Source organism: Silurus aristotelis (genome assembly GCF_946808225.1).
Source record: "Silurus aristotelis genome assembly, chromosome: 9".
NCBI classification, from domain to species: domain Eukaryota; kingdom Metazoa; phylum Chordata; class Actinopteri; order Siluriformes; family Siluridae; genus Silurus; species Silurus aristotelis.
This window is the reverse complement of record NC_139582.1, coordinates 8,137,540-8,161,912: the sequence shown is the minus strand read 5'-3', so window position 1 is coordinate 8,161,912 and position 24,373 is coordinate 8,137,540. Positions and strand designations below refer to the sequence as shown.

Genomic DNA, 24,373 nt, shown 5'->3' with positions numbered 1-24,373 from the left:
CTAAAAACGCCAACAGTTCTACGTTTCTAAAATAGTTTTTATTGCTTTCAAGTTTGACATTGTCAGGATGCACATACCTTCAAACAAAGTGGTCATGTGGAATTTGCAAACACTTTCTATCTGTTCCTCTGCCCCTTAGCCAAACCAGAACCAATGTATCTCATTTAAGCACTTTAACTTAATATTACTATAGTCTCTTTAACCACTATTTATAATTCTTACTACAGCTTTCTCATTAAAGTGGTAGAATCTGATATGCTGGTCTTTTGTTGTTTTTGTTAACCTCCCACCTCGAAGAATGTAATTCTGGTAATTGTGGTCTGCTTCTACGCCCACTTTTATAAAGCAGGTCAAGCCATCAGAATTCACAAACTCAGGTACCAGGTCCTTATCATCCTGTAGAAAAGACAATAATTAAAAAAAAAAAAGGTTAATGGTTTGTTGGTTTATCATTTAGTGTAATGTACAGTGTGTGTTTTGAAAAATAAGATCGGAAAATTATCTACTGATTACAATAAATGACTCCAATTATTAAAATCACCAAATGTGGAAAAACAGAATTTTAATAGAAACGTCATGCACCAATTAGCAAAAGATGGGACATGATATGTACAGCATAGTAAATAAAATAAAAAGAATACAAAAAAAAGTTTTTTACATTAATGCAACACGTACAAACAATATTTTTTTTCTTTAATTCACCACCTATTTGTGCATTTTAGCATACATACTGAGGGTTTATTTGTCATTTCCATCATGTAGTCAACTCACTGTGTACCCACCTGAAACAGTTGCTTTAATGAAAAGAGAGACCGTCGCAGTTCAGGCCCCTGGGAGTTATACAGCTTCTCTGCAACAGAAAGAACAAAAGAGATGTTATGATATCTGGTGAACAATTAAACAGGATGATGATCATTTTGTTGACCACTAAAACATACACTGTACATTCCTACCCTGATGACTGGCTTTTAAGCATCATAGTCTGTCATCAAGTAAAAAAATTTTGAAATTACACAAAATTGTCAAGCTTATATTTATAAGGCAATTTGGTTGAAAATGAGATAGGGGCCTAAACACTTCTCTCTTACTAAAAAGAACATACCTAATGTTATGTGGACAGTCCAAAAAAAGTATGCCTTTATATTTATTTGTTGTTTACAAATGTCTTGAAGTGGTAGAACAAAAACCAGGGTCATAAGATAAATATGTATGAAATAAAGTTTGGGAAAGTTTTTTTTATTTTTTATTTATTTTAAAGGACATTCTAGAAGTAAACAGGCTAAACACACATCATACAATCATATTACACATAGACAAACAATAGAAGTGTAGGGTTCTTTCGGATGCTTGCTATCTGAAAAACACATTTGCTATGTGACTTGAAACACTTAGATAAGATTAGATTTAATTTATCACTGTGCAGAGCCAATGCCTTAAAAAAATTTGCTGTGTTTGCGCTTGTGTGCGTGCTCCTCTGTGTATTAAGTTTTCTACACATATGATGAGACTCTATGCTATGAGGTTCCACTCTAATAGTTTGGTAACAATAATTGTAAGATTGGGCTAGTGCATGGGGTAACCGACCTTCTGACCAATAGCATCAGAATGCTCATACAGAACAAGTTAATGCATTTCATTTTTACCTTATTATTGATATTTTCTTTTTTACATTTTTAAAAGCTCAAAGAACGAGGTAAATATTCAAAACATATTACTAAAATATGTAAATGTTATTGGACAGTAAAAATGAAGTATATATTTTCCAACATACTATTTTGCATATACACTAATCTACAACAAATGACCATGCCCCGTTAGTAACCTCGTATAAATAATAGTATGTGATACCTATGACAAGCAAGCAATACATTGTGCAGGAATCCCAAAATGTGACCTTTTTTTTTTTTTAAAACAGCATAAATAACTACAGACAATTAAATGAAAAAAAAAAAAAAAACCTATAACGAACTATAATAAATCCTTTAAACACTTATTTTCATCAGCCATTATTAGATACCGTAATTTCCGGACTATAAAGCGCACCCATATATAAGCCGCACCCACTGAATTTTACTAATATTTTTATTTTTAACATAAATAAGCCGCACCTGTTTATAAGCCGCAGGTGTCTACACTAATGAACTTTAACGAAAGACACGTTACACACGGTTTAACGGGTGAAATATGTTGCGCTTCCTTTAGGAGCATAGCGGTATTTTGGGAATAGCATGTCACTGCATTCTTCCGGTAATACTGCATGTGTGTAAGACTGAGGATTATGTCCTTATTATTTTCTGATGCTCATTTCTAAGTTTCTTTGACTAACCCGTAATGCTGTTGCTAAGAAAAATAAAAAAGCACGAGTTTTGGAAACCTGTCTGTGCTTATATGATTTCTGTTGCAACTGGAGTTAGCGAGCTCTCCCTTCACCCAGACTCAACGCGTTACAACGGCTTTTATCTAAACAATAGGCTACCAAGAAAGTCATTGTTTACTGTCTTCCTCCTTCCTTTCACAACTATTTCTCTCGGGAGTTTATCTTTTGGCATCGTTGTGTGTTTAAAAATCACCCAATGGATGTTTTTTCTCCTGAAGCCGTGCAGCTCAGAACACAGGTGAGGTGCGTTTTTTCGTTTACGTTCGGAAGTTTCATTGGTCTAATGTTATGGGGTTCAGTTATTTGGCTTGAAGTTTGTGAAACCGGGAAAAATCCAGGAAAAATCCATAAATTAGCCGCTTCGTTGTTTAAGCCACGGGGTTAAAAACGTGGGAAAAAAGTAGCGGCTTATAGTCCGAAAAATACTGTAATTGTTACGTCATAAGAATGTGAAGGTGTAGTTTGTAATTTATAAAGCTATTTTACCTTTGTTTTTTTTGTTTTTTTATGTGAGTCACAATACTGGCATGTTTCATTATATTTTACAGTGAAAATTATTTCCAATCCTGAAATTAGCCCTGCCCACAGTAAAAAAAAAAATAAAATAAAAAAGGATATGCTCAGTTAATGCCATATTCTTAAATATCGACTCACAAGACATGCGTAATTTCAACACAAACGTTTTTGTGAACTTCTTGATCAAGTTTGGGTCACAAGCAGCAAAGGACTGTAACTACTCCTTTAATGGCAACACAAGGTTATAGTTAATAACTTTTTAAGTTTCTTTTATGTATGTTATAATTACTAATGATTCAGAAGTAAAAAAATATATACATAAAAGAAATAGATTTCATTTTTCTCTGTGATCACTATAATTGCAAAACATTTAACCACAACTTCAAAATACTATACATTTATTTCTTACTTAGAATAACATTTCTTTTCGACTCGCCCTCATAATTACTTCCAGATATGACACGGAAGAAGTGTCATGCACAAGGCTTACATGACACAGCCAGAAAATCCAAGCCAGCAAAATTAAATCTGTTCAGTTGAATCACTTCCCTTTATTCATTTAAGCATTATAAGAAGGTAATGCAAAAAAAATGCAGACATTAAACTGGTAATAAATTTAAATACAAGCTGCAACATGAGTGTTATAATTTCAAATTTATTTCCATAAATTTACAGTCACTACTTTTCTTTTCACTGGAACTTTTGGTATTACACAATACCAAAGAGCAAACATGTTCTGGCTGAACCATGCAATATGCACAGGCCCAATAACAACAACTAGGTCTAATAACAGAACTGGGAAAACTCTTAGTCTTCTAGGGCTTTGTTTAAGCATAGCCAGTGAAGTCTTTTATTTTTAATTATCATTTAATAATGTAAAATGCTACAATGGCTTAGAGCTACAAATGCTATAAACATTTTTGCATTCAAGTGTCCATCAATAAACAGCCGATAACCTCAGTGATCCAAAGGAGCATGGGTTCCTTTTGGAGTCTGGTTCCTCTCATTTCTTTCTCTCTCATACGATCACTGGGACGTTTTCCTTGCCATCATCGCCAATGGCTCACTCATTAAAGGTTTAAATTAACTGGGCTAGCAAGACATCTCGCACATCATAGCTGTTGTTTCGACGAATTTGTTTGATTTTGTTGGATTTTGTTGGATTTTCTGGCTGTGTCATGTTCTATCCCACCCAGATCTTCGCATGCTTGGCTAATCCCAACACTGTTGGTTTACTACCTGCACAATTTCAAATAGGAAATCTTAAACAGAATACCTTTGCCAGCCCAAACATGCTCAATGATCACTGTTTACCACTTATTATTGAGAGCGAGCCACTTTCATTGTAAGACCATTCTATCAAAGCTGAAAGCTTTTGATAAAATTATAAAAATGTGGAATCAGTTAAAAAAAAAAAAAAAAAGAATGTTAAAGGTCACAAACATCCAAACACAAGCACTGCACTACAGTGTACAGACAAGTTATAACGCATGAATTGAATTGTTCTATAGCAGAAACACTAATACATGTTCTAATTTAGAGCCCTTTGTGTGTGTACATTCCATAAAATACTGTAAGCCCGATTCAGCAGGCAGTTATACTTTACAGCACCAAAAACATGAATTCATTCGGCAAACAAAGAAAATATTTTGGTATATTTTTCTTTGCATGGCGACTAGATTTGTGACTGGTTAGGAACATCTTGACTTCACTTTTCCTGACTTGATTTTCTCGCAGAATCTTGTTTTGGTGGACTGCTTTGACAACCAGCAGCCTGGTGGTTTCTCATGACAGCCACGTGAGGTAATTACCGCCCCTGTGTGTACGTTCGCACAGAAATAAGAAGTTAGAGAGGGAGAGTCAGGAATATGTAGTGTCACAGAGCTGCTGATGTGCGTGTCTCTTCATGAAGGAAGGAAGGCTCCTAATGAAAACATCCTGGCTAATATTTGCTGATGTAGCACCACCAGGCCTGTTGAATAGTGATAACACAGCTAGAGAGAGAGAATGACAGAGATCAAGATAAACAATAAGAACCCTAAAGAAGCCAAATGTGCAAAAAAACAGATATACTGTAGGTTACTAAACATATCCACAGACAGCAGTGACAGCATGGGTGGTTACCAAGTCTGGACAATTTAGGCAAATGACCATGCAAAAAATAACCAGGCAGGTACAAAATTATTGTCTAAAACCCTCAGAAGGCAGCGAGTTAACATGTCAAAAGTCATTTTGGGCAATGAAGCCCTTGGGCAGTATAGTATTAAACTTCATACACTACAAAGCCAAAGATTCATGGACACCTGAGTACCAAACCAATACATGCTTACGGAACATCTCACCCCAGCTTTAGTAAAGCATTACCGATATAATATGCTCAAGTCTTCTGGGAACGCTTTTTACTAGATTTCAGAAGCTGTGGGGATTTGTGATCATTCAGCTGCAAGAACATTACTGCGGTCAGGCACTGGTGTTGGATTAAGAGGCCTGGGGCCTGTTCTGTATGTTGGACCTTATTAGGCATTGTTATGCTGAAACAGGTTTGGGGTCTTTAATTCTAGTGAAGGGATATTGTAATGCTATAGCATACAAAGACATTCTATACCACTGTGTGCTTCCAATTGTGTCAACTATCTGGGAAAGAATCACATAATATTATTGTTATGTATCTTCGAACTGTTGGATATACATTTTACATGCTACCACTGCAGCACCTCTTCATTTGTAGTCACTATCAGCCTGAAAATCATGGCTCACATTAACGTTTCACCCTCTCGTGTCTTAGGTCTAATCGAAAAACCTCTCTGAGTAAAATGCTTCAGCAAACTTGAAAGCACTAAAAAAAACTTGAATGACCTACCCTTAAAAAAATGGATGACAGCAAGATGGGTGTCCTCTTGTCTTTATTTAATCTTTTAATTTTTATACAGGTCCCCTCACTATATTGGGAAAAATCTTTAAGGAATATTCCTCAAAATGCATGTGCAGCTTATCAAAATTAGTATCTCAAAATCACAAATGCTTACAGTGTTATTAGTTTTCTAATGAGCATTATATTAAAAGCAATATCCCGCTCGACTGGACTACAAATTATTCAAATTGGCCACAATCAGTAAACTAAACTGCCATTAAAGATTATCCACATGAACATTTTTTTCATCAAAATTATTATTAGGCTGCACATGAACAAAACCTGGATGGAGCTAAAAGAAATGTATATATAAAAGCAGAAAAATGGCACTTGTAACCCTGAGTGCAGATCATCTGTAACAACTGAGAGAAGACTCTTTGTCTAAATCTGCAGCTTTCACCAAAGAGTTTATCCAAAGCAGTCAGAGAACAAACAAAAGAGACAAGCAGTTCCTACATATTCAGCTCAATGTTCTCATCTGTATGGACTTTTCACAGGGTACTGGAGATTTATTGAACGGAATGTTTGTGGTCGAGAAGAAAACAACAGAACAAAAAAAAAAAAGAGAATGTGAGACAGAGGGGAGAAAAAATAAATCACTTGAGGACAACAAATTACAAACTACAAACATTTACAACCAAAGGGAATTCAAAAGCTTTTCTTTAGACAAACACGCCAACAGTTTTGTTCGAATCTAAACAACTATACCGGAGGGATTTAAAAAGGGTAATATTACTGAATGGAAATGGCTGAAAATAAAGAAACGCACGAAACAATGTGTAAGTTTCTGCCATTAAGAAGACTCAAGGTTTCCTACACAGAGAGTGAATTTGCATGGAGCAGCCATTAAAGCCTTGTAATGTCCAAACTCTGTACAAAAACTGTGGACAATATCCTGTTATATGTGCTTCAGAAAAGTTGCAACATTGATAACTTTTAGATTTATTACATTTCATCGGGCCAAATTTTTCTGCCTTCTACGTTTCCATTAACATAAGAGGTCTTTGCTGCTAAGATACCAAACAAACAAAAACAAAAAAAACCCTAACATAATTATGATGGAAAGGTACTATAACAAAAAAAAAAAAAGTGATCATTCAGTTCACTTTCTGGTTTTAAACTTTAATCTTTAAAGGCCAGTTGGAGTGATTTGGGTGAGGTAGCTGGGGGGAGAAAAAAAAAAAAAACTTTCCATGTTCTGAGTCCACAATCATCACAAATATGTTCAGATATGAATAGTATTAATGTATTATTTAAATAAAGGCTATTACTTATGTCCAACACCTTAGAAAGTCTGACAGTCTATTCAACTTGTGTCTGTAGAACCTGGATGTTGGTTATTTTTGTGATATGTTTGTTATTTTGCATATTATATTTTATTAGCATTTTATAAAAAAATCTAAATCAACCAAAACAAATAAACAACAACAAAAATCTGTTTATAATAAACACAATGTAAGCACATTCAATTATATAAAATGGTATTTAAGTTATCATTTTAGTAACTAATAAATTAAGGGTGCATGCTAACTTTTTCTTACATATTGACTAAAACAGGCAACAGTAGCTTTATTCACCAAACAATTCTCCAAAAGTATCTGTAAATGTTGTAATTACCATACATTACCAGAAAAAAATTATACAGCTTCTACTGAAATTGGGCTAAACTTTCCTGCTGATCGAACAGGACTGGAAAACATTTTCAGTCACTGTTTCTATAAGAATATTGCCATTTAGGAGGTAAAAATTATACACTTCGCAAACTAAGTCCTTACTGGTAGTTATGGAAATGAGATCAGTTCCAAAGTTTGCAATCTCTTTTCTGAGGGAAAAAACTAAACAAAAAAAAAAACTATTGTGCTTAAACAGAACACAGATTATTTTAGATCATGATGTGTTTAAGTATTTAATAATGCTAATCATTTTAAATTGCTGATGTGAAACCAAACTGTGGTTAATGTGGTATAACACAGCGGGTCAGCCAACATCTAATAAAAATAGTGAGATGATGAAATGGCACAAGGTTGCATCTTACTAAGAAGCATGACTACAGCCAGTCTGGAATGACACTGAACATGAACAAGAATTCTTGAAATTCTGAAATTTCTTTCACTTAACTTTGTAACTAAATTTAGCAATTTAGCCACATGAACAAGGATTCAGATATCGTTATGGCGTGACCACTGTTGGGATAAAGCATGTGTCAATGTCAAAGTCACTGAGTCTACTAATCTTGAATCTAGTTTTGGATTTTTATTTTAACCAGATACAAATTTCAACCAAAGTATGCAAAATAAATACAAATTTTGAAGTTTTACGAGATCGTCTTGATATTTCGCAGTATATAAAGACGTCACAATTTCACACTAGTTCCCCTCAATTCTTTATGTTATTCCATCCAAAAAAAACAACACTGGAAGTACATGGACTCTCTTATATTCTGTTGAAAGCTAGCCTTTGGTATATCTTTGGATCAAATATCTATATTGAGAGGATTATTTTGACTACCTATTCTGTTTCAAGCCAGGAAACCAAGCCTTTGTCTCTGCTCAGACAATCTATCAGAGTTCATTGTCTACAAATCTCTGATACAGGATGTTATACAAAAAAACAGAAAAATGGTAAGTAGTAAATAGATATATGCTTTATATCGGTGGTCAAATAGGTTATTTTTTGTGAAGTGACTAAACACTATAGATGTAGGAAGCTATGTTTTTGTACTTTACATCAGTCTTTATTAGTTATGAAAGTAAAAACCTACATTTATTAAATATATATTATGAGACCCTAATTGTTGGTAATAGGATGTGCAAACGTCAGCATTTCCTCCTGTTGTTGTTAAATGTGTGCATAAGAATAAAGTATAATGCTGACCTCAGGACACAAATGTCAAGAATGTTTTGTCCTGGCCTTTTTAAAATTGTGTTTTTGAAGGATATGAAAAAAAAAAAAAAACCCAAGCAAACCCAAGCAACCCCCCCCCAAACCCCCCCCCCCCCAAAAAAAAAACCAAGCAACTTTGAGAAATGCACTCTGCTGCAGGCCAAATTCACACACTCAGAAGTATTACTTCCTTTTCAATCTACATGCACCACCTTGCTCCTGAAACCAGTTAAAACAAAAAGGTTTGGACATTTAACAGAGTGAGCCGACTATGGAGAACAAACCCAGCACCTGTGAACTTTCAGTCAGACCATTATTAATAACATGTCTGCAACATGCCCAAAGGTGAATAGTAGGATCATGAAGTCTGGCCCAAACTTTATAACCTTATATGGACATACAATTACAGAATAAGTATTCTTGTACAAACTGCCAATGACTGAGCAATCTAAATTATTCGTAGAATCTAGGAGACATGTGGACATTTTTAACTAGTCCAGGCTTTAAAAAGAGCCAGTGCACACCATTGTACATAAGCAGCTTTAAATAACATCGTACCTCATGATCGCAAAATTAAATTTAGCTCAGCTAAAGAGAGTGGAAAGAGGCACATCCAAAAGGTATATGAGACACTGGGTTAATGGACGCAATAGGATTTTAATTTCAGATTAATTCAAAGCTAAAACTCAAATTACAAACAATGCTCAATAAAATAAAATAATAAAAAATCTGTTTTAGCAGATAAATTTAAAAAAGTTAACTAAAACAAAACATATATAAAAACAAAAATATAAAAATGGAGAGGAATTAAAGACCTCTAACTTTCACTACAGAATCTGAAAGTTTTTTATTTTTAAACATAGCCAAGAACTAGTTTCATAAGATGCCAATTGATTCACACACAAAATCTCCAGTATTTCAACATAAATTCTACAAAATATCTTCTTATGGACACTTTTCCCAATCCATTTACACTCATACTCTAAAAAACCCATTATGACACAAGTGTGTACAAAAGATATGGGATATCCCTGAGTCGTGGGTGGAACATTTGGGTGAAACCCTGCAATTTTCAGTAAACTCTGTGCAACATGCTCAAAATTTCTTGAGTTCAAACCTGGATGATTAATCTGCTAAAGTGTAATCTATAGACAGAAGGTGACTCTGAACTATTTTAAGAAGCAGCAACTTAGTTGAGCATACATTTCTTAAACCACATATGTAGGAGGTTACTCTGTGAGGCTAAGAGATGAACAACAGATAAAAATCTAGCTAGTTTCAGTGCTGCTGTTGGGCATCTGGATCAATTTATAGCCTTTATGGTATTTAAGAACCACTGATCCTCATCACCTACTGCCTTGTGCAAAAAATAAGCCCCTACTATAATATAGACGAGTTAAATTCTGGGGCAGGGGGGAGATACACGTTTATTTGACTGTCAGACTTTGTTAGATTTTTTTTATTACTTAGTTTTGTTAAAGCAGCAAAATTGCAGTTCAATTATGTGAATGATTTCTCATAATGAATTAATTTATTTTTTATGCTGAAGCGCTCTATATTAAACATTATATCAGTCTGCATTTCAACAGCCCTATATTTAATTACATTTTCATTTGTATAGGGCTTTTAACAATGGACATTGTTTTAAAGCAGCTTTACCCAGATAAAGTGGTAATAAAAGTATGTACAAGTTTGTTCCTTGTAATTATAGGTTTATCCCTAATGAGCGAATCGGTGGCGATTGTGGCAAAAAAAATTAAAAATTAAAAAAAACTTCCTAAAAATGGTATGAGGAAGAAGCCTTGAAAGGAAAAAGGCTCAAAAGGGAACCGATCCTCATCAGAGAAGCAAAGAATGTCCATTTCATTACAGTTCATTGTTGTTAAGACCATTTCATTCTAATTCATGTTTGAATTGGGTTTTATACTGTGATATACACATTTATTAATTAATTTTAAGTCTGAATTTATGTTTTGCCCTCTGCATTTGTGTATACTTTTGATTAATATGAGTGGAGACCAATTTCATTTTAAATGGAAAGAAGAAGCTTTTCATTACATAATATAAATAGGTAACAGTGTATCTGAAGTGTAGCTACAGTGTGTAAACATAAGTAATGATATTTTTTTTATAAATTTTTGCCCTCAAATTAAGAAGATGCAAGAGGTAAAGAATAATTTATTATGATGCCATGGCTTGTCGTGAACTGTTATAAATATGAACAAATTACAAATATTTTAGTCAATTTGAATATGAAATTAAGCACTTTTCGAACAGTTTCACAAAAGTTCACAATTAGGTGAGCTTTTTTGCTTATGTAGCACTAGCATAAACAACTTCTATTACTTCATAAAAGAAGCCCATAAGTCAGCTAAATGATGAATCAAATTTTAAGGTAATTTGACTAACATATTAATAACAATTAACATATTGATCTTGAGCTAAAATGCAAAAAGTCTTAAACAGAAAAACAGTAAAAATCATGATATTGAAATCATAGAGTATAATTATGTCATGAGTACTGCATAGATCATAGTGCATTAAATTGTTAATTTATGCAAAGCTTTAAGCTTAAATATAGGTACACTTTGAAGAAGGTGATAAGGTTATCTTGTTATAGAGTAAATACTTTGAAGTGTGTTTGTTCACGTGTATGTGCATGTGAATGTGTGTATGTGTGTATGATTGTTTTGGTCATTCTACACGAACATGTGCCTTTTTATCTTCCTGATGAAATTTTACCTTCTATGTAAGAAAAACACATATGCATATATGGAGAAGTTAAAAGTCTAACAAGCTGATTTCCACTAATTTAGCACAATTAATAGAACATTTCCTAATACAGCATTCTCCTTCCAATTGAAATCTAAAACGGACTATATTTACTGAGTAGAGCAACTTGGATAAAGGCCTAAAGCTAAATCCAGAGCTTTTTTGTGATTACATGGCAGCTGGCAGAACTTCGGCCAAGAGCACTACAGCATGTAAGAATGTAATGAACACTGCCAGTACTTTAACTTCTGATAAGCTATTCGGCCCTTGCTTTCATTTTTGACCTCTTAACTCATTAACATTAAGAGCCAAGCATGCCTGCATTGAAATAACCTGAGGTCACAAGCTTTGGATTATGAAAAATGGGATAGGTATATGCTAAGAAAAAGGAAGAATTTAAATGCATAGACATTAAACTTGAAAAAAATTATAATAATAATAATAAAAGTAGTAGCCTATAGTTAAAGGATTCATTGGCCTGTCAAACACAGAACTCCAAGCATTCCTACACATGTACGTGATAGAGGAGTTACCACTTTCTGCGGGTCAAAGTGTTTTATCACTTCAGTACTTGCACATATTTTCTGTTCATTCCAATGTAGATAGTGAGTTAATGAACAATGTATTGTAGCTACTGAAGGGAATGCTTTAAGAATAGAAAAATGACAGGAATGTAAGGTTATAAGGTTAGCAACTTGTGAATATTTACAGTTTGGCGAAACTGCTAAAATTATACATCATACAATGGGTAAAAGCCTCGGCCATCTTCGTGGAGAGCAACAATTCTAATTCTCAAATTTGAAGGGAGTCTTTGCCATAAGGTGCCATGTTGAACATCCAGTGGTCAGTATGAGAGCAACATTTAACTGCTCTAATACAAGATACACAAATTTGTACGGTGCTGTGAAGCAGGCAAAAACATGAACAGGACCATGAATAGGACATGTGGCTTTGAATGTTTACACGACGAGGTGTTGTCACTTAGGGTTTACTCACTTTTGTTGCCAGCTATTTTGACAATAATGGCTGATGGTGATAACCTTCAATATAATAAGTCAGACATGTTAAATATAAAGCCCTACAAGAGCAAACATACTTTTGCTATCTAAAGACATCTAAGATACAAATACAAAAACATCCATACTGAAATACAGAAACATTTATTTTGCTTTGCTCCATTCCTTCAGCTGTTTGCTTTTTGCAGTCAAGATCATTTAATTATAGACAAAATTTTTTTTACGTGCGTCGTCATTTCTGCACTTACATTTTCTATTCAATATTTCCAATTAAACAAGCATATTTGCTATATTTTTAAGCAATTTAACTTTAAAATTAATAAAAAACTTCAGACTTCAGAAGGTGAAACATCAGCACGGTTGCTACATAGTGAGAGATTCAATTAAAACGGTGCGAACAAACTAAATCTAAAAGCAGCAAATAACAGCAGCAGTAAACAAGTACATTTAGGCCCCTGTTGGGGTTTTCAGCTTATGCTTATGCATTTGTATACCAATGCACATTTTCCCTATTTCTCCACTCCATTGTCTATTTTTAAATTATCTGTTTTTTAAATGTAATTTACTGCAGCTTTAACACATTCAAATGCTCGTAAATATATGCAGATATCATTTAATTATTATACAAAATAAAATGAATTATATATTCCAGATGCTTATCCCTTCACAAATGAACAAAATGTATGTGTATTTTTTTAAACAAAAAATGTCAAAATAAATGTTGTATTATATTTTATATTACTATTTTAAGCATAGATGTCAACTTGCCATCTGTAGTAGTACAAATGTTGACTTAACTCCTTTAACAAGCAAACAAGTCTAGCCAATCCTACTTCAGCCTTGGCACTTGTGAGAATTCACCTTCGGAGACAATACCATATTTATATCTGACTTTGAGCTGCCTCTGGTGAGGCAGACACAGACACTGTTATGTGCTGCACCTCTGAGAAAGACCTTGCAAAGAATTCCCAGAGGAGAAAAATGGGTTGCATAATGGCAAAAAGAAAGCAGGGCACAGAACTAATAAGAAAAATAGAAATCCCAGGAGATGATTCTGCGTACCAAGATGGAAAGTCAGAGAAGAGGAGAAACGGAAAAAGGCTTTGGGACAAAGCTAAGTTTAGGGTGAAGGAAGTTCCCAGTCCATAGCTGGGAATTAAAGACACAAAAATCACAAAATCCAGGGTAACTGCATAAACAACATCTACCATGCCCTCTTTCTAACAAACATCTGTATGTTGGCAAAATGTTACAGTTCAATGTCTCTATGTATTGTTTGTTTGTTTGTTTGTTTGTTTAACCTTTATTTTTACAGGCAAGTCATTAAGAACAGGTTCTTATTTACAATGGCGGACTGACAAGTGGAATAACCACTTAGGGAAAGGGAAATGGGGCTAAAATAAATACAAAACATAAAAAATACATACATGTTAACAATGACATAAATACATTTTAAAACAAAACAAAACTATGAAGAGAAGCAACTGCATATTTCCGTGAACAAATATGATATTATATTTTTAAAGGATGTAACTGAAATTAATTTATCCAGTTTGAGAGTATTTTGCAAAGCATTCCAGTCGCGAGCGGCAGCAGATTGAAAAGATGCAAGACCAAACGCATAGTTGGCTTTAGGAATGTTTAATTGAAAATGATGTGAGGACCGGGTGTTATATGTGACAGGCTTTAGCGGTATGGATGTTTTTTTTAGTACGAGCTCTCTCTCTCTCTCTCTCTCTCTCGCACTCGCACTCGCACTCGCACCTCATGCCTGTGATAAATTACCATCATTCCTGAGCACTAACTTTACCATTGCTTCAGCATTAAAGCTCATATCAAGGCATCAAATCAATCACAGCCTCCGTACAACTACAAATGCAACTAATTCACAAAGCCTGATGAGTCCCAGAAACACAGCTGTGTCACAAAAAAAAAAAAAAACCCTGCAAACCTCAAGGGAAGAACAATATCAGGTACACATCAATGGCTCTGAGTAGCTCATTCTACTAGTATTAAATAATTATCCTTTCAAAGAAAATGCCTGGGAAGATTCATTACATTTTGGTAGAATTCTCAAACATCCAAAAGTGTAGTACAGCCAACAATACAAATTACAGATTTATATTAAGGCCACATAATCCAAGTTAATAAAAATACTTGCTATACAATAAATAAAAATAGATTATTGACCAAATAAAAAATTTTCTATAAGGAAAGGTTTTTTCTTCTTCGAAAATAATTGCAGATTGTAAATACGTCATCAAACTGCTATGCTATGAAGAGACCCTATAGAAAATAAGTGATGTAGAAAAATAATTAAATCTGAGGTGGTAGCTTTACAATAGGACAGATCGCATTATTCACTGATAATTGTACTCTAACTCTAAGGGTTTTTCAGTCCATCTCTTGTAAATGAATCCTGCATAAACATTCTGTTGAGTGCACTGTAGCACAATAAAAGCATTTTCATGTCCATCTTAGAGAGATGCCATATTATGAAACACATGCACGGAAATGACAAAAAGCTCATACAATACAACTTCTAGAAAATACTTAATGATGACTAATCGGCAACATCCGCTGTAATTCATGAACGTCTTCGAAGCTGTAGCTCTGAATTGAAACTTTTATGTTTCGTTTTATTCAGCAGTCGCACATAAATGTGGGCAGAAATAGAAGCGAAGTGCCCTGTGGGATGACCGATCTGCAGCATGGTATTTCCTGTTTGCCACTTAAATTATATTGTTCTGCCTGCAGAGAATGACAGGGGGAACAGTTTGACAAAACGCTTGTTGCTTGGGCGCTTCAGTTTTATGTTCACAGTATTGTGAGCAAGGATTATATCACAGAAACATCACAGCATTATCACAGCAAACCTCTCCCTTACTATGATAAGCAATAATAAAACGCTGTTCGAAACAACATGTTGGTTGCACGGTACAATTCCTTTTGGTGTTATGTTACTATGAGGCGGATTGTTTTCCTGTGAAAATGTCATTATGAATAGCAGCCATACAGCTTCAGTTCTGAGCTTTTCTCTCCATGTCTATGTGGGTTTCCGTCAGGTTCACGGGTTTCCTCACACCTCCCAAAAATAGATTGTAGACTATTCATTCACTGCATCTGTCACCAGCATAAAATAGCCACTAATTATTTTCATTGTTTTATTCAATGTGTAAATGATGTTTGTTTTTTTTTACTGCTGGGCTAAAGAAACATTATCTACACATTTCAAATTTTCATACATTTGTTGCTAGTCATAGTCATATATACTAAGTCAAGTTTCACAATATTCAGTGGGTCCTGCTTGTGTTTGTGTTCATATTTACTGTGACTCAAAGGAACTGAACCCAGAGTCATAAGCAGTCTAAATACAGGCATTCTCAGTCTCTTCCACTCAAACATTCAATCTTACTCATACACCAGAACAAACCTGAACATCCTCCAAACAACTGCATTTAATAAAAGAGAAATGTATGACACTAATCCTTTTGTGTGGACGCGTCCCAATGAATGCAATTTGACTGGGAGCAGGATCCTGCATCAGCATGTTCTAACAGGACGTGACAGGCAGATAAATACAGAAATTCATCCACACACAGCTTTCCAGAATAGGAAAGTTTCTCACTAAAACACACACACACACACACACACACACACACACACACACACACACACACACACACACACACACACACACACACACACACACACACACACACACACACACACACACACACACACACACACACACACACACACACACACTATAGCATTATCTCAGCCACAGTGTCCTTGAAGCAATGCCCTGAAATCTATAATCTATCCTATAATTATGCATGGCCTCCTACAACACCACATGTCCATCTCCAACAATTCAGATACTATGGATGAGAGGATGAAGATTCAGACAATTTTTATTCTGACTGGCCAAATTAAATAAACAGAACACCAATAAAATTTTAAATGATTACTAGGGATGCACCGAAATAAAAATTCTTGGCCAAAACCGAAAACCGAAAAAGGAGGAAAGCAAGGCCGAAAACCGAAAAACCGAAACACCGAAAGAAATTATGGCAATTATTATTACCATTGCATTAATGGCTATGACTGTGTACTAAACTTACTAAAATCAAGGCATTTTAATTGCATAAATTAATATTAAAGTCGCAAAGAATTAATCAATTACAAATTATGAAAATATTTATAGCACATTGCAACAATGCACAGGATAAAATTAATAAAAATTTAGTCTTAAATGTTTACCTTAATGCACTCATGTGTACATTAAATAATAATGTACAGGCCCTCTGGCCTGCTGAAAGGTTGTACAATTAAATGTTCTTTTACAAAAACAAAGTGCATTCCGAACAAGTGCAACTGCTTAAAGATACAATACAACTGCGAAACTTCCTGCCTTTCCAAAAACGTCCACCACAGACGGAGTGGGCGTGCTCAGAGAGGTTTTTCTTTTCTGTGCATTTGCGTTCCTCTGATATTCAGCATAGCTTGTTTGGATTTCAAATTAAACCCGACGTGGAGAAAGTTTTTGCAGACGAAATTTCAACATTACGTGTTTTGCAAATCGCTATCTGTGGGTCTTTCTCAGATATACTGAAATACGTCCACACCGCAGACAAGCACGTGCAGGCAGCGGTTTCTGTTTGTGTCATCACAACAAACTGTTTCGGCCCTGTTGTTTCGGTGATCAAAGTCTTTCGGCCAAAAACCGAAAATGCACTTTTGGGCCATTTTCGGCCGGATATTTCCGGTGGCCGAATATTCGGTGCATCCCTAATGATTACCTAATCTCTTGATCACAGCATATTCTAGAATGATGATAATAATCACCTGACCTCCTGGTTTTTGCATATTCTAGAAGGTTTATCACATTGCCTCCTAACCACACCATGTTCCTGAGGAATTTAGCTGACCTCATCAAATTAGCAAATTGGAGATTGATTATCTCTGACCTAATGGCAACAAAAGATGACCATCTATCATTCAGGTCACATCATGGTCTAGAATGATAATCACATGTTTATAGTATGTTCTAAAAAAAAGTGATCAGCGGATTTCCTGTTTACAGCTTATTCCAGAATGATGATCATCTAACAACCTCATCACAGCATGTTCTCAAATCTCCTAACATCCAGGTCAACATCTCTTCTAGTATGATAACCACCAATCTTCCTGGTTATCGCATATTCTTGAATGACAATCGCATAACATCTGAGTCAACGTGTGTTCTGGTAAGGAAGCTGCCAATTTAAGACATTGTGTGTGTGCTTGTGTGTGTGCTTGTGTGTGTGCTTGTGTGTGTGTGTGTGTGTGTGTGTGTGTGTGTGTGTGTGTGTGGTGTGTGTATGGTGTGTGTATGGACACAGTCTGGCCATGCAGGAGGCACATGTGGTAGTAAAAACGCTTGGAAATTTGAGGGGACTTTAAAACAAAGCTGAGTATTGTGAGAAAGGATTATATCACGGAAACATCACAGTACTATCACCGTGAACACTACGCTAACAAATGCCAAAAACAGCAAAGAAGAAAAACATAAAATGTGACTCATGCTATTTCTACATATAGAACTATGACGTATAGCCATAAGAATGTTTTCCGCAGACTTTCCCCTAACAGCGACTAGGATGTTACAGTAAGCCATTAAAGAAAGTGTCCTAGACAAAAGGCTTTTGATGAATAAAACTAAAACGATTTAAAACATCCTCAAGATTTGCATCAGTGTTCAATGAAAACCTGTTAACATTACTATTTTTGACCATAATGCCAATGTTCATGAGACATATAACATTCATCTTTTCATTCATTCATCTTCCTTAACAGTTAATACAGGCTGTGAAGTAGGGATTCCAACCTAGATAGGATACTGGTCCAAAAAAAAAATACAGCATACACACATTCATACCAAGGGGTAGTTTGAAGTATTCAGGGTAGGTAAAGAACTGGTAGTTTTCTGAAGAAAAGAAAAAGTTATTTAAACCCGGCAGAAGCACACATGGATTCAAGTACACCATTTAAAATTCGCACCACGACACTTTAAACTTTGGACTTGCACAGCAAAGTGCACTTTATATTTATTTATTTTATACCACACCATACCGCACACGGACACTTACGGACCCTTACACCACACCATACCGCACACTGACACTTATGGACCCTTACACCACACCATACCGCACACGGACACTTTATGGACAGCCCACCACTAAAATTGTCTATTGTTTACACTTTGTTACACATTGTTTACTGTTTCACTGTCTACTGCCATAAGGAATTTTTTTGTATATGCATTTTTCTCTTTGTTTCACATACATATCTTTATATATATCTTTTATATCTTATATTCTTATATTTTATTTTATATAGTTTTATACTTTATACTTTATTTATCTGCTTCTTTTCTTTTTCCCCATCCTATTCCCCTCATGCTGGACCGTCGTATAAAGCATTTCACTGCATGTCGTTCCCTGTATGTATGTGTATGTGATGAATAAAATTTGATTTGATTTTTAAAATGCCACAGACTCTAACCCATGTTGTGGATTAAAACTAAGACCCTGGAACTACACTATAAGGTGCCAATGCTACCAGCTGTGACATCTGTTCATATTATAAATGTACATATACATTCGTATACTGTAATTTACGGACTATAAAGCACACCCATATATAAGCCGCACTAAATTTTACAAATATTTTTTTTTTTTAACATAAATAAGCCGCACCTGTCTATAAGCCTACACTACTTCAAGTCTACACTAATGAACTTTACACAGGCTTTAACAAAAGACACGTAACACACGGTGTAACGGGTGAAATATGTTGCGCTTCCTTTAGGAGCATATCGGTATTACTGTGTGTGTGTAAGACTGAGGATTATGTGCTTATTATTTTCTGATGCTCATTTCTATGTTTCTTTGACTAACCCGTAACGCTGTTGCCAAGAAAAATAAAAAAGCACGAGTTTTGGAAACCTGTCTGTGCTTATATGATTTTTGTTGCAACTGGAGTTAGCGAGCTCTCCCTTCACCCAGACTCAACGCGCTACAACGGCTTGTATCTAAACAGTAGCCTACCAAGAAAGTCATTGTTTACTGTCTTCCTCCTTTCTTTCACAACTATTTCTCTCGGGAGTTTATCTTTTGGCATCGTTGTGTGTTTAAAAATCACCCAATGGAAGTTTTTTCTCCCGAAGCCGTGCAGCTCAGGTGAGGTGCGTTTTTTTGTTTCCGTTCGGGAATTTCATTGGTCTAATGTTATGGGGTTCAGTTATTTGGCTTGAAGTTTGTGAAACCGGGAAAAACACAGGAAAAATTCATAAATTAGCCGCTTCGTTGTTTAAGCCGCGGGGTTCAAAGCGTAGGAAAAAAGTAGCGGGTTATAGTCCGAAAAATACGGTACTTTGCCGTTTTGATGGGAACACCTGATCATTTATGCACCTATTCAAGTAGCCAATCATGTGGCAGTAGCACAATGAATGAAATCATGCAGATGCATGTCAAGCACATCAGCTAACGTTCACATCAAAAAACAAAATAGAAAAAAATTGGCCACCTTTGTGATTTTATCCGTGACCTAGTCTTGACATGGTTCCGGAAGACCTGAATGGTCTGAATATTTCAGAAACTGGTGATCACATGTGATAGTCTTATAAAGAATGGTGCAAAACAGTTTCTGTTTTAGGATCAAACAAACAATAACCTACATGGCATGATGCATCTCTTAGTAATGAATATGGCATCCAAAGAAAAGGAGTTGCCATAATATGCATTTAAATGGGAGCAGTAAATGCGAGGGTGTCTCTTTATAGCTTACTATAAATAAAGCAATAACATTATGACCGACGCCGCAAAGGCAAGTGTCTCAAAGGTGAGCGAATTCCTCAATTACGGTATGTGGGCGGGATTATGTATCCTCTTGTGGCTTAAAAACAAAGAGGTAGGTGAACTGGTCGGTCTTGTTAGTATGCAATTTCCAATGCACACAGCAAGGGCAGGGACAAGTTTTCGCAGCAGTAACAATTTATTTATTCGCATTTATTCAAATGTGAACATGCGGAAAACTATTAGCACCCCAATAAAACCTACTAAAAATAGATAATAGATAATTATAAATAGTAATAATAGATAATATAAAAATTAAGGTTCCAGGTGCTTTTTCAGCTTATATGTTACTCACTCACTCTCTCTTACACACATATACAGTACATATACACATATATATACAGTACATATACACATACATATATATACAGTACAGACCAAAAGTTTGGACACACCTTCTCATTCAAAGAGTTTTCTTTATTTTCATGACTATGAAAATTGTAGTCACACTGAAGGCATCAAGGGCTATTTGACCAAGAAGGAGAGTGATGGGGTGCTGTGCCAGATGACCTGGCCTCCACAGTCACCGGACCTGAACCCAATCGAGATGGTTTAGCGGTGAGCTGGACCGCAGAGTGAAGGCAAAAGGGCCAACAAGTGCCAAGCATCTCTCGGGGAACTCCTTCAAGACTGTTGGAAGACCATTTCAGGTGACTACCTCTTGAAGCTCATCAAGAGAATGCCAAGAGTGTGCAAAGCAGTAATCAAAGCAAAAGGTGGCTACTTTGAAGAACCTAGAATATGACATTTTTCAGCTGTTTCACACTTTTTTGTTATGTATATAATTCCATATATAATTGTGTTAATTCATAGTTTTGATGCCTTCAGTGTGAATCTACAATTTTCATAGTCATGAAAATAAAGAAAACTCTTTGAATGAGAAGGTGTGTCCAAACTTTTGGTCTGTACTGTGTAATTAATATATATATATATATTATATATATATATATATATATATATATATATATATATATATATATATATATATATATATATATATTATATATATATATATATATATATATATATATATATATATATATATATATATATATATATATATTATTATATATATATATATATATATATATATATATATATATATATATATATATATATATATATATATATATATATAATATACATTATATACAAGTAGAACTTTACGTTTATAAATATATGATTTTAGATTGATGAGTTAGCCCAATGTCAAATGCAATGTCACAGTACAGCTTTAATGAGTCCTATTTATAGTACTTTTACGAGTCCTATTAATACTACTTAACAGGATGGTGCAAGTTCATTATTGTACTATTTCAAAAGTAGCTATAAAACCAGCATACACAGCACCTGTGTCATCCATCAAACACATTATAAAATTAGTGTTCTATTAGGTAATTTAGCACACTCTAGCCTTCTTTTCTATACAACGTGGCTATTTGGTGTTATAAGTAACCAAGAGATAACAGAGACTATTAATATCTATACACATGCAAGACCAACTATTTATGATGCTTTGGAGATTACATATCTAAGCTGTTTCATGGAACAAGACACCAAAACCACCTGTTAAACCACCAACTTAAAGAGACATGGTTTAGACATTTAAAATTGAAATGGATTCATCAAAACTCATACTAAAGCAGTGCATTCAGTCACCACACACCTACAATCTTGTGTAACCCTCACATAAGGAGCATCACAAGAGACCTCCACGAAATGACACATTTAACACTGAAATGCCAGCCAGCCTTGATCATCCAATATGACTCCTTCTAGGCCACCATGGAGACCAGAAGTACAAAACAGGCACTAAATACCTGAACAGGCTGTATTAGAGAAACAAGAATACGCTAACTTGCGCTTACTTTTACACCTCACAGGGCTTTAGTAACCTTCTTTACAAGGTAATTATTTATTCCATGTATTAAATAATGCACAGGTTTCTGGCTCCATATTTTCTATGACATTCGGTTATTAGCTAGCTTTCCATCACCATTCAAACAACATCGACCAACTGGGGAAAGTTATTAGTGACAATAAGCTTCCTTAAAAAAAACAATGCTAAATTCCACACCTTTTCAAACTGCTGATAATGCAGAGTAAAACTTGCAGAGAAGAAACCTCTATCCTTCTTCGCACATATGAGCTTACTGATGATGATGATGTGTAGCTCAAATTAACATGAGAGAGAAAGTATGCCATCTTTCCCATAAAAAGAACATGACAAATATGACTAACTCATGATATGGCAAAATGGTAGCATGAGGATTCAAACTCGAGATCTCCTGGCAATAGGGTTAACGCTTTCATGTTGCCGCAGTCAGAGATCAGAGATATTTTGGTATTCATCTGTCTCCTATTTAATCTGACTTGTGCACAGGTATTATGATTTGCACAAGTCAATTTACTATGCAAAAGTAAATGTGATTAGGATGTTATAATTGGAAACAAAAACAATTAGGAGTAAACAGTTCATTTCACTTCATTCATTTTCACTAAGCACTTTGGTCCAAGTGGATCTGGAGCCAATTCCTGGCATGAATAAAACGTGACATGTTTATAATCTTTATACTATACCCAGCACACATTAGACCTTTTATTAATGACCATGATCGCTTCACCAGCTCATGGGATGTGACGTGCTACTGATGAATTCAGGATGTATTTGAAGGGTAATGAGAGAGAGAAACCAAAAAAGGGATTTCATATAAATATATTTTAACCACAGTCCCTTGGGAGCACCATGAATAGACTCTTAACTCCAGTGGAAAGACATGGATCTTTTATTTTGCTGTCTCAGCACTGCCTAAGATGATCTTCCAAAAAAAATCCTGGCCAGACCTTTCTTCTTTCAGCAGATGGCACAGAAGAAAGAAAAAATGATGTTCTTACCCAGGATAGAGTGGACACGCACTGACAGCTGGGTTCGAAGGATCAGAATGGGCTTTTTGCCAATGCTGCAAACAGAAAGACAGAAATGGTACAAGATGAGCAGATTGTCATTTGGTAGCCAAAATACTTCAAAGGTCTTTCAGGGAGCACTGAGCTTCTGTCAACCCTGCAGTTTAAAGTTGTCTCAAACACACTGACGTGGACGTTTCAGAATGAGTGTTAATGCAGACGCCGGATGATAAAACCGCTACACGATGACTATCCCACTCAGTAAAGGTGGCCAACATAGGTATTAGACTGGATTTGAAAAGTCAGGCTGAGAAGACTCATAGGACAGACATGGAAACTATGCTGCGTGAGGATCAGCTGCTAAACTCAGAGCAATTCATGGCTTGGAATTTCTTAAAGCTGTAAAAACTGGTGCAGAAAAAAAAAAAAAAAAATTATTATTATTGAAGCAAGTTACAGTCTGTTTTTTTTTTGTTATTTTAAAATACGCTTTCCAGAACTAGCTCTCCTTACACAGCATGGAATCTGTGTAAGGTATGTAAGGAACCAGTGACCACATGCATGGAGGGGTGAACACACACGTGCACACATACTGATGCAGGAACATCATGACCTTATAAAACTAAGTCTAGCCTGTAACTGATCACTACATGCATGCACAGGGGGAAAATAGTGCTCATGAAAAACCGAGTCTCCCCTACCACCCAATTACGGTTTTCCTTTTTCACCAATGCCTGCGATTACATCATTTTCAGAGATTTTTTTCCTACCTCATTGGCTACTTTGCTTGCTTTCTCAGCTTAAAGTGCACAGTCCCTGCTTCACTATCTCAGCGGAAAATGAAGACTTTGATTTGTTGGTTTATTTAAATGATATATGCTGACCATCTTCCCATGAAAAGGACTGCATGTGGCCAGAAAAATAAATGTTTGCCATTAGGAGAGTTTACTAAAGCTAGGACACATTTAGATCATGTCAAGCTTGCACATACTTTAGCATTTTCATTAGAGTGAGCTTTCATGTACAAACTGATTCTAGAATCAAACTGCTGATAAATTAATAATAGAAATAATAATAATAACAACAACAA

The 24,373-nt window shown here is 35.2% G+C and overlaps 1 protein-coding gene across 3 annotated transcripts in view; it reads right to left on the bottom strand.

Annotated features, from left to right (window-relative positions):
• fhod1 (formin homology 2 domain containing 1) overlaps positions 1–24,373 on the bottom strand; it is a 54,563-nt gene that overhangs the window by 25,970 nt on the left and 4,220 nt on the right. For all 3 annotated transcript variants that reach the window (XM_083550216.1, XM_083550217.1, XM_083550218.1), the window contains exons 3-5: positions 23,275–23,339; positions 783–850; positions 291–396 (exon numbers count right to left, since the gene is read on the bottom strand). In XM_083550216.1, coding sequence (XP_083406342.1) covers positions 291–396; positions 783–850; positions 23,275–23,339 — 239 coding nt within the window. The remainder of the gene's footprint in view (positions 1–290; positions 397–782; positions 851–23,274; positions 23,340–24,373) is intronic.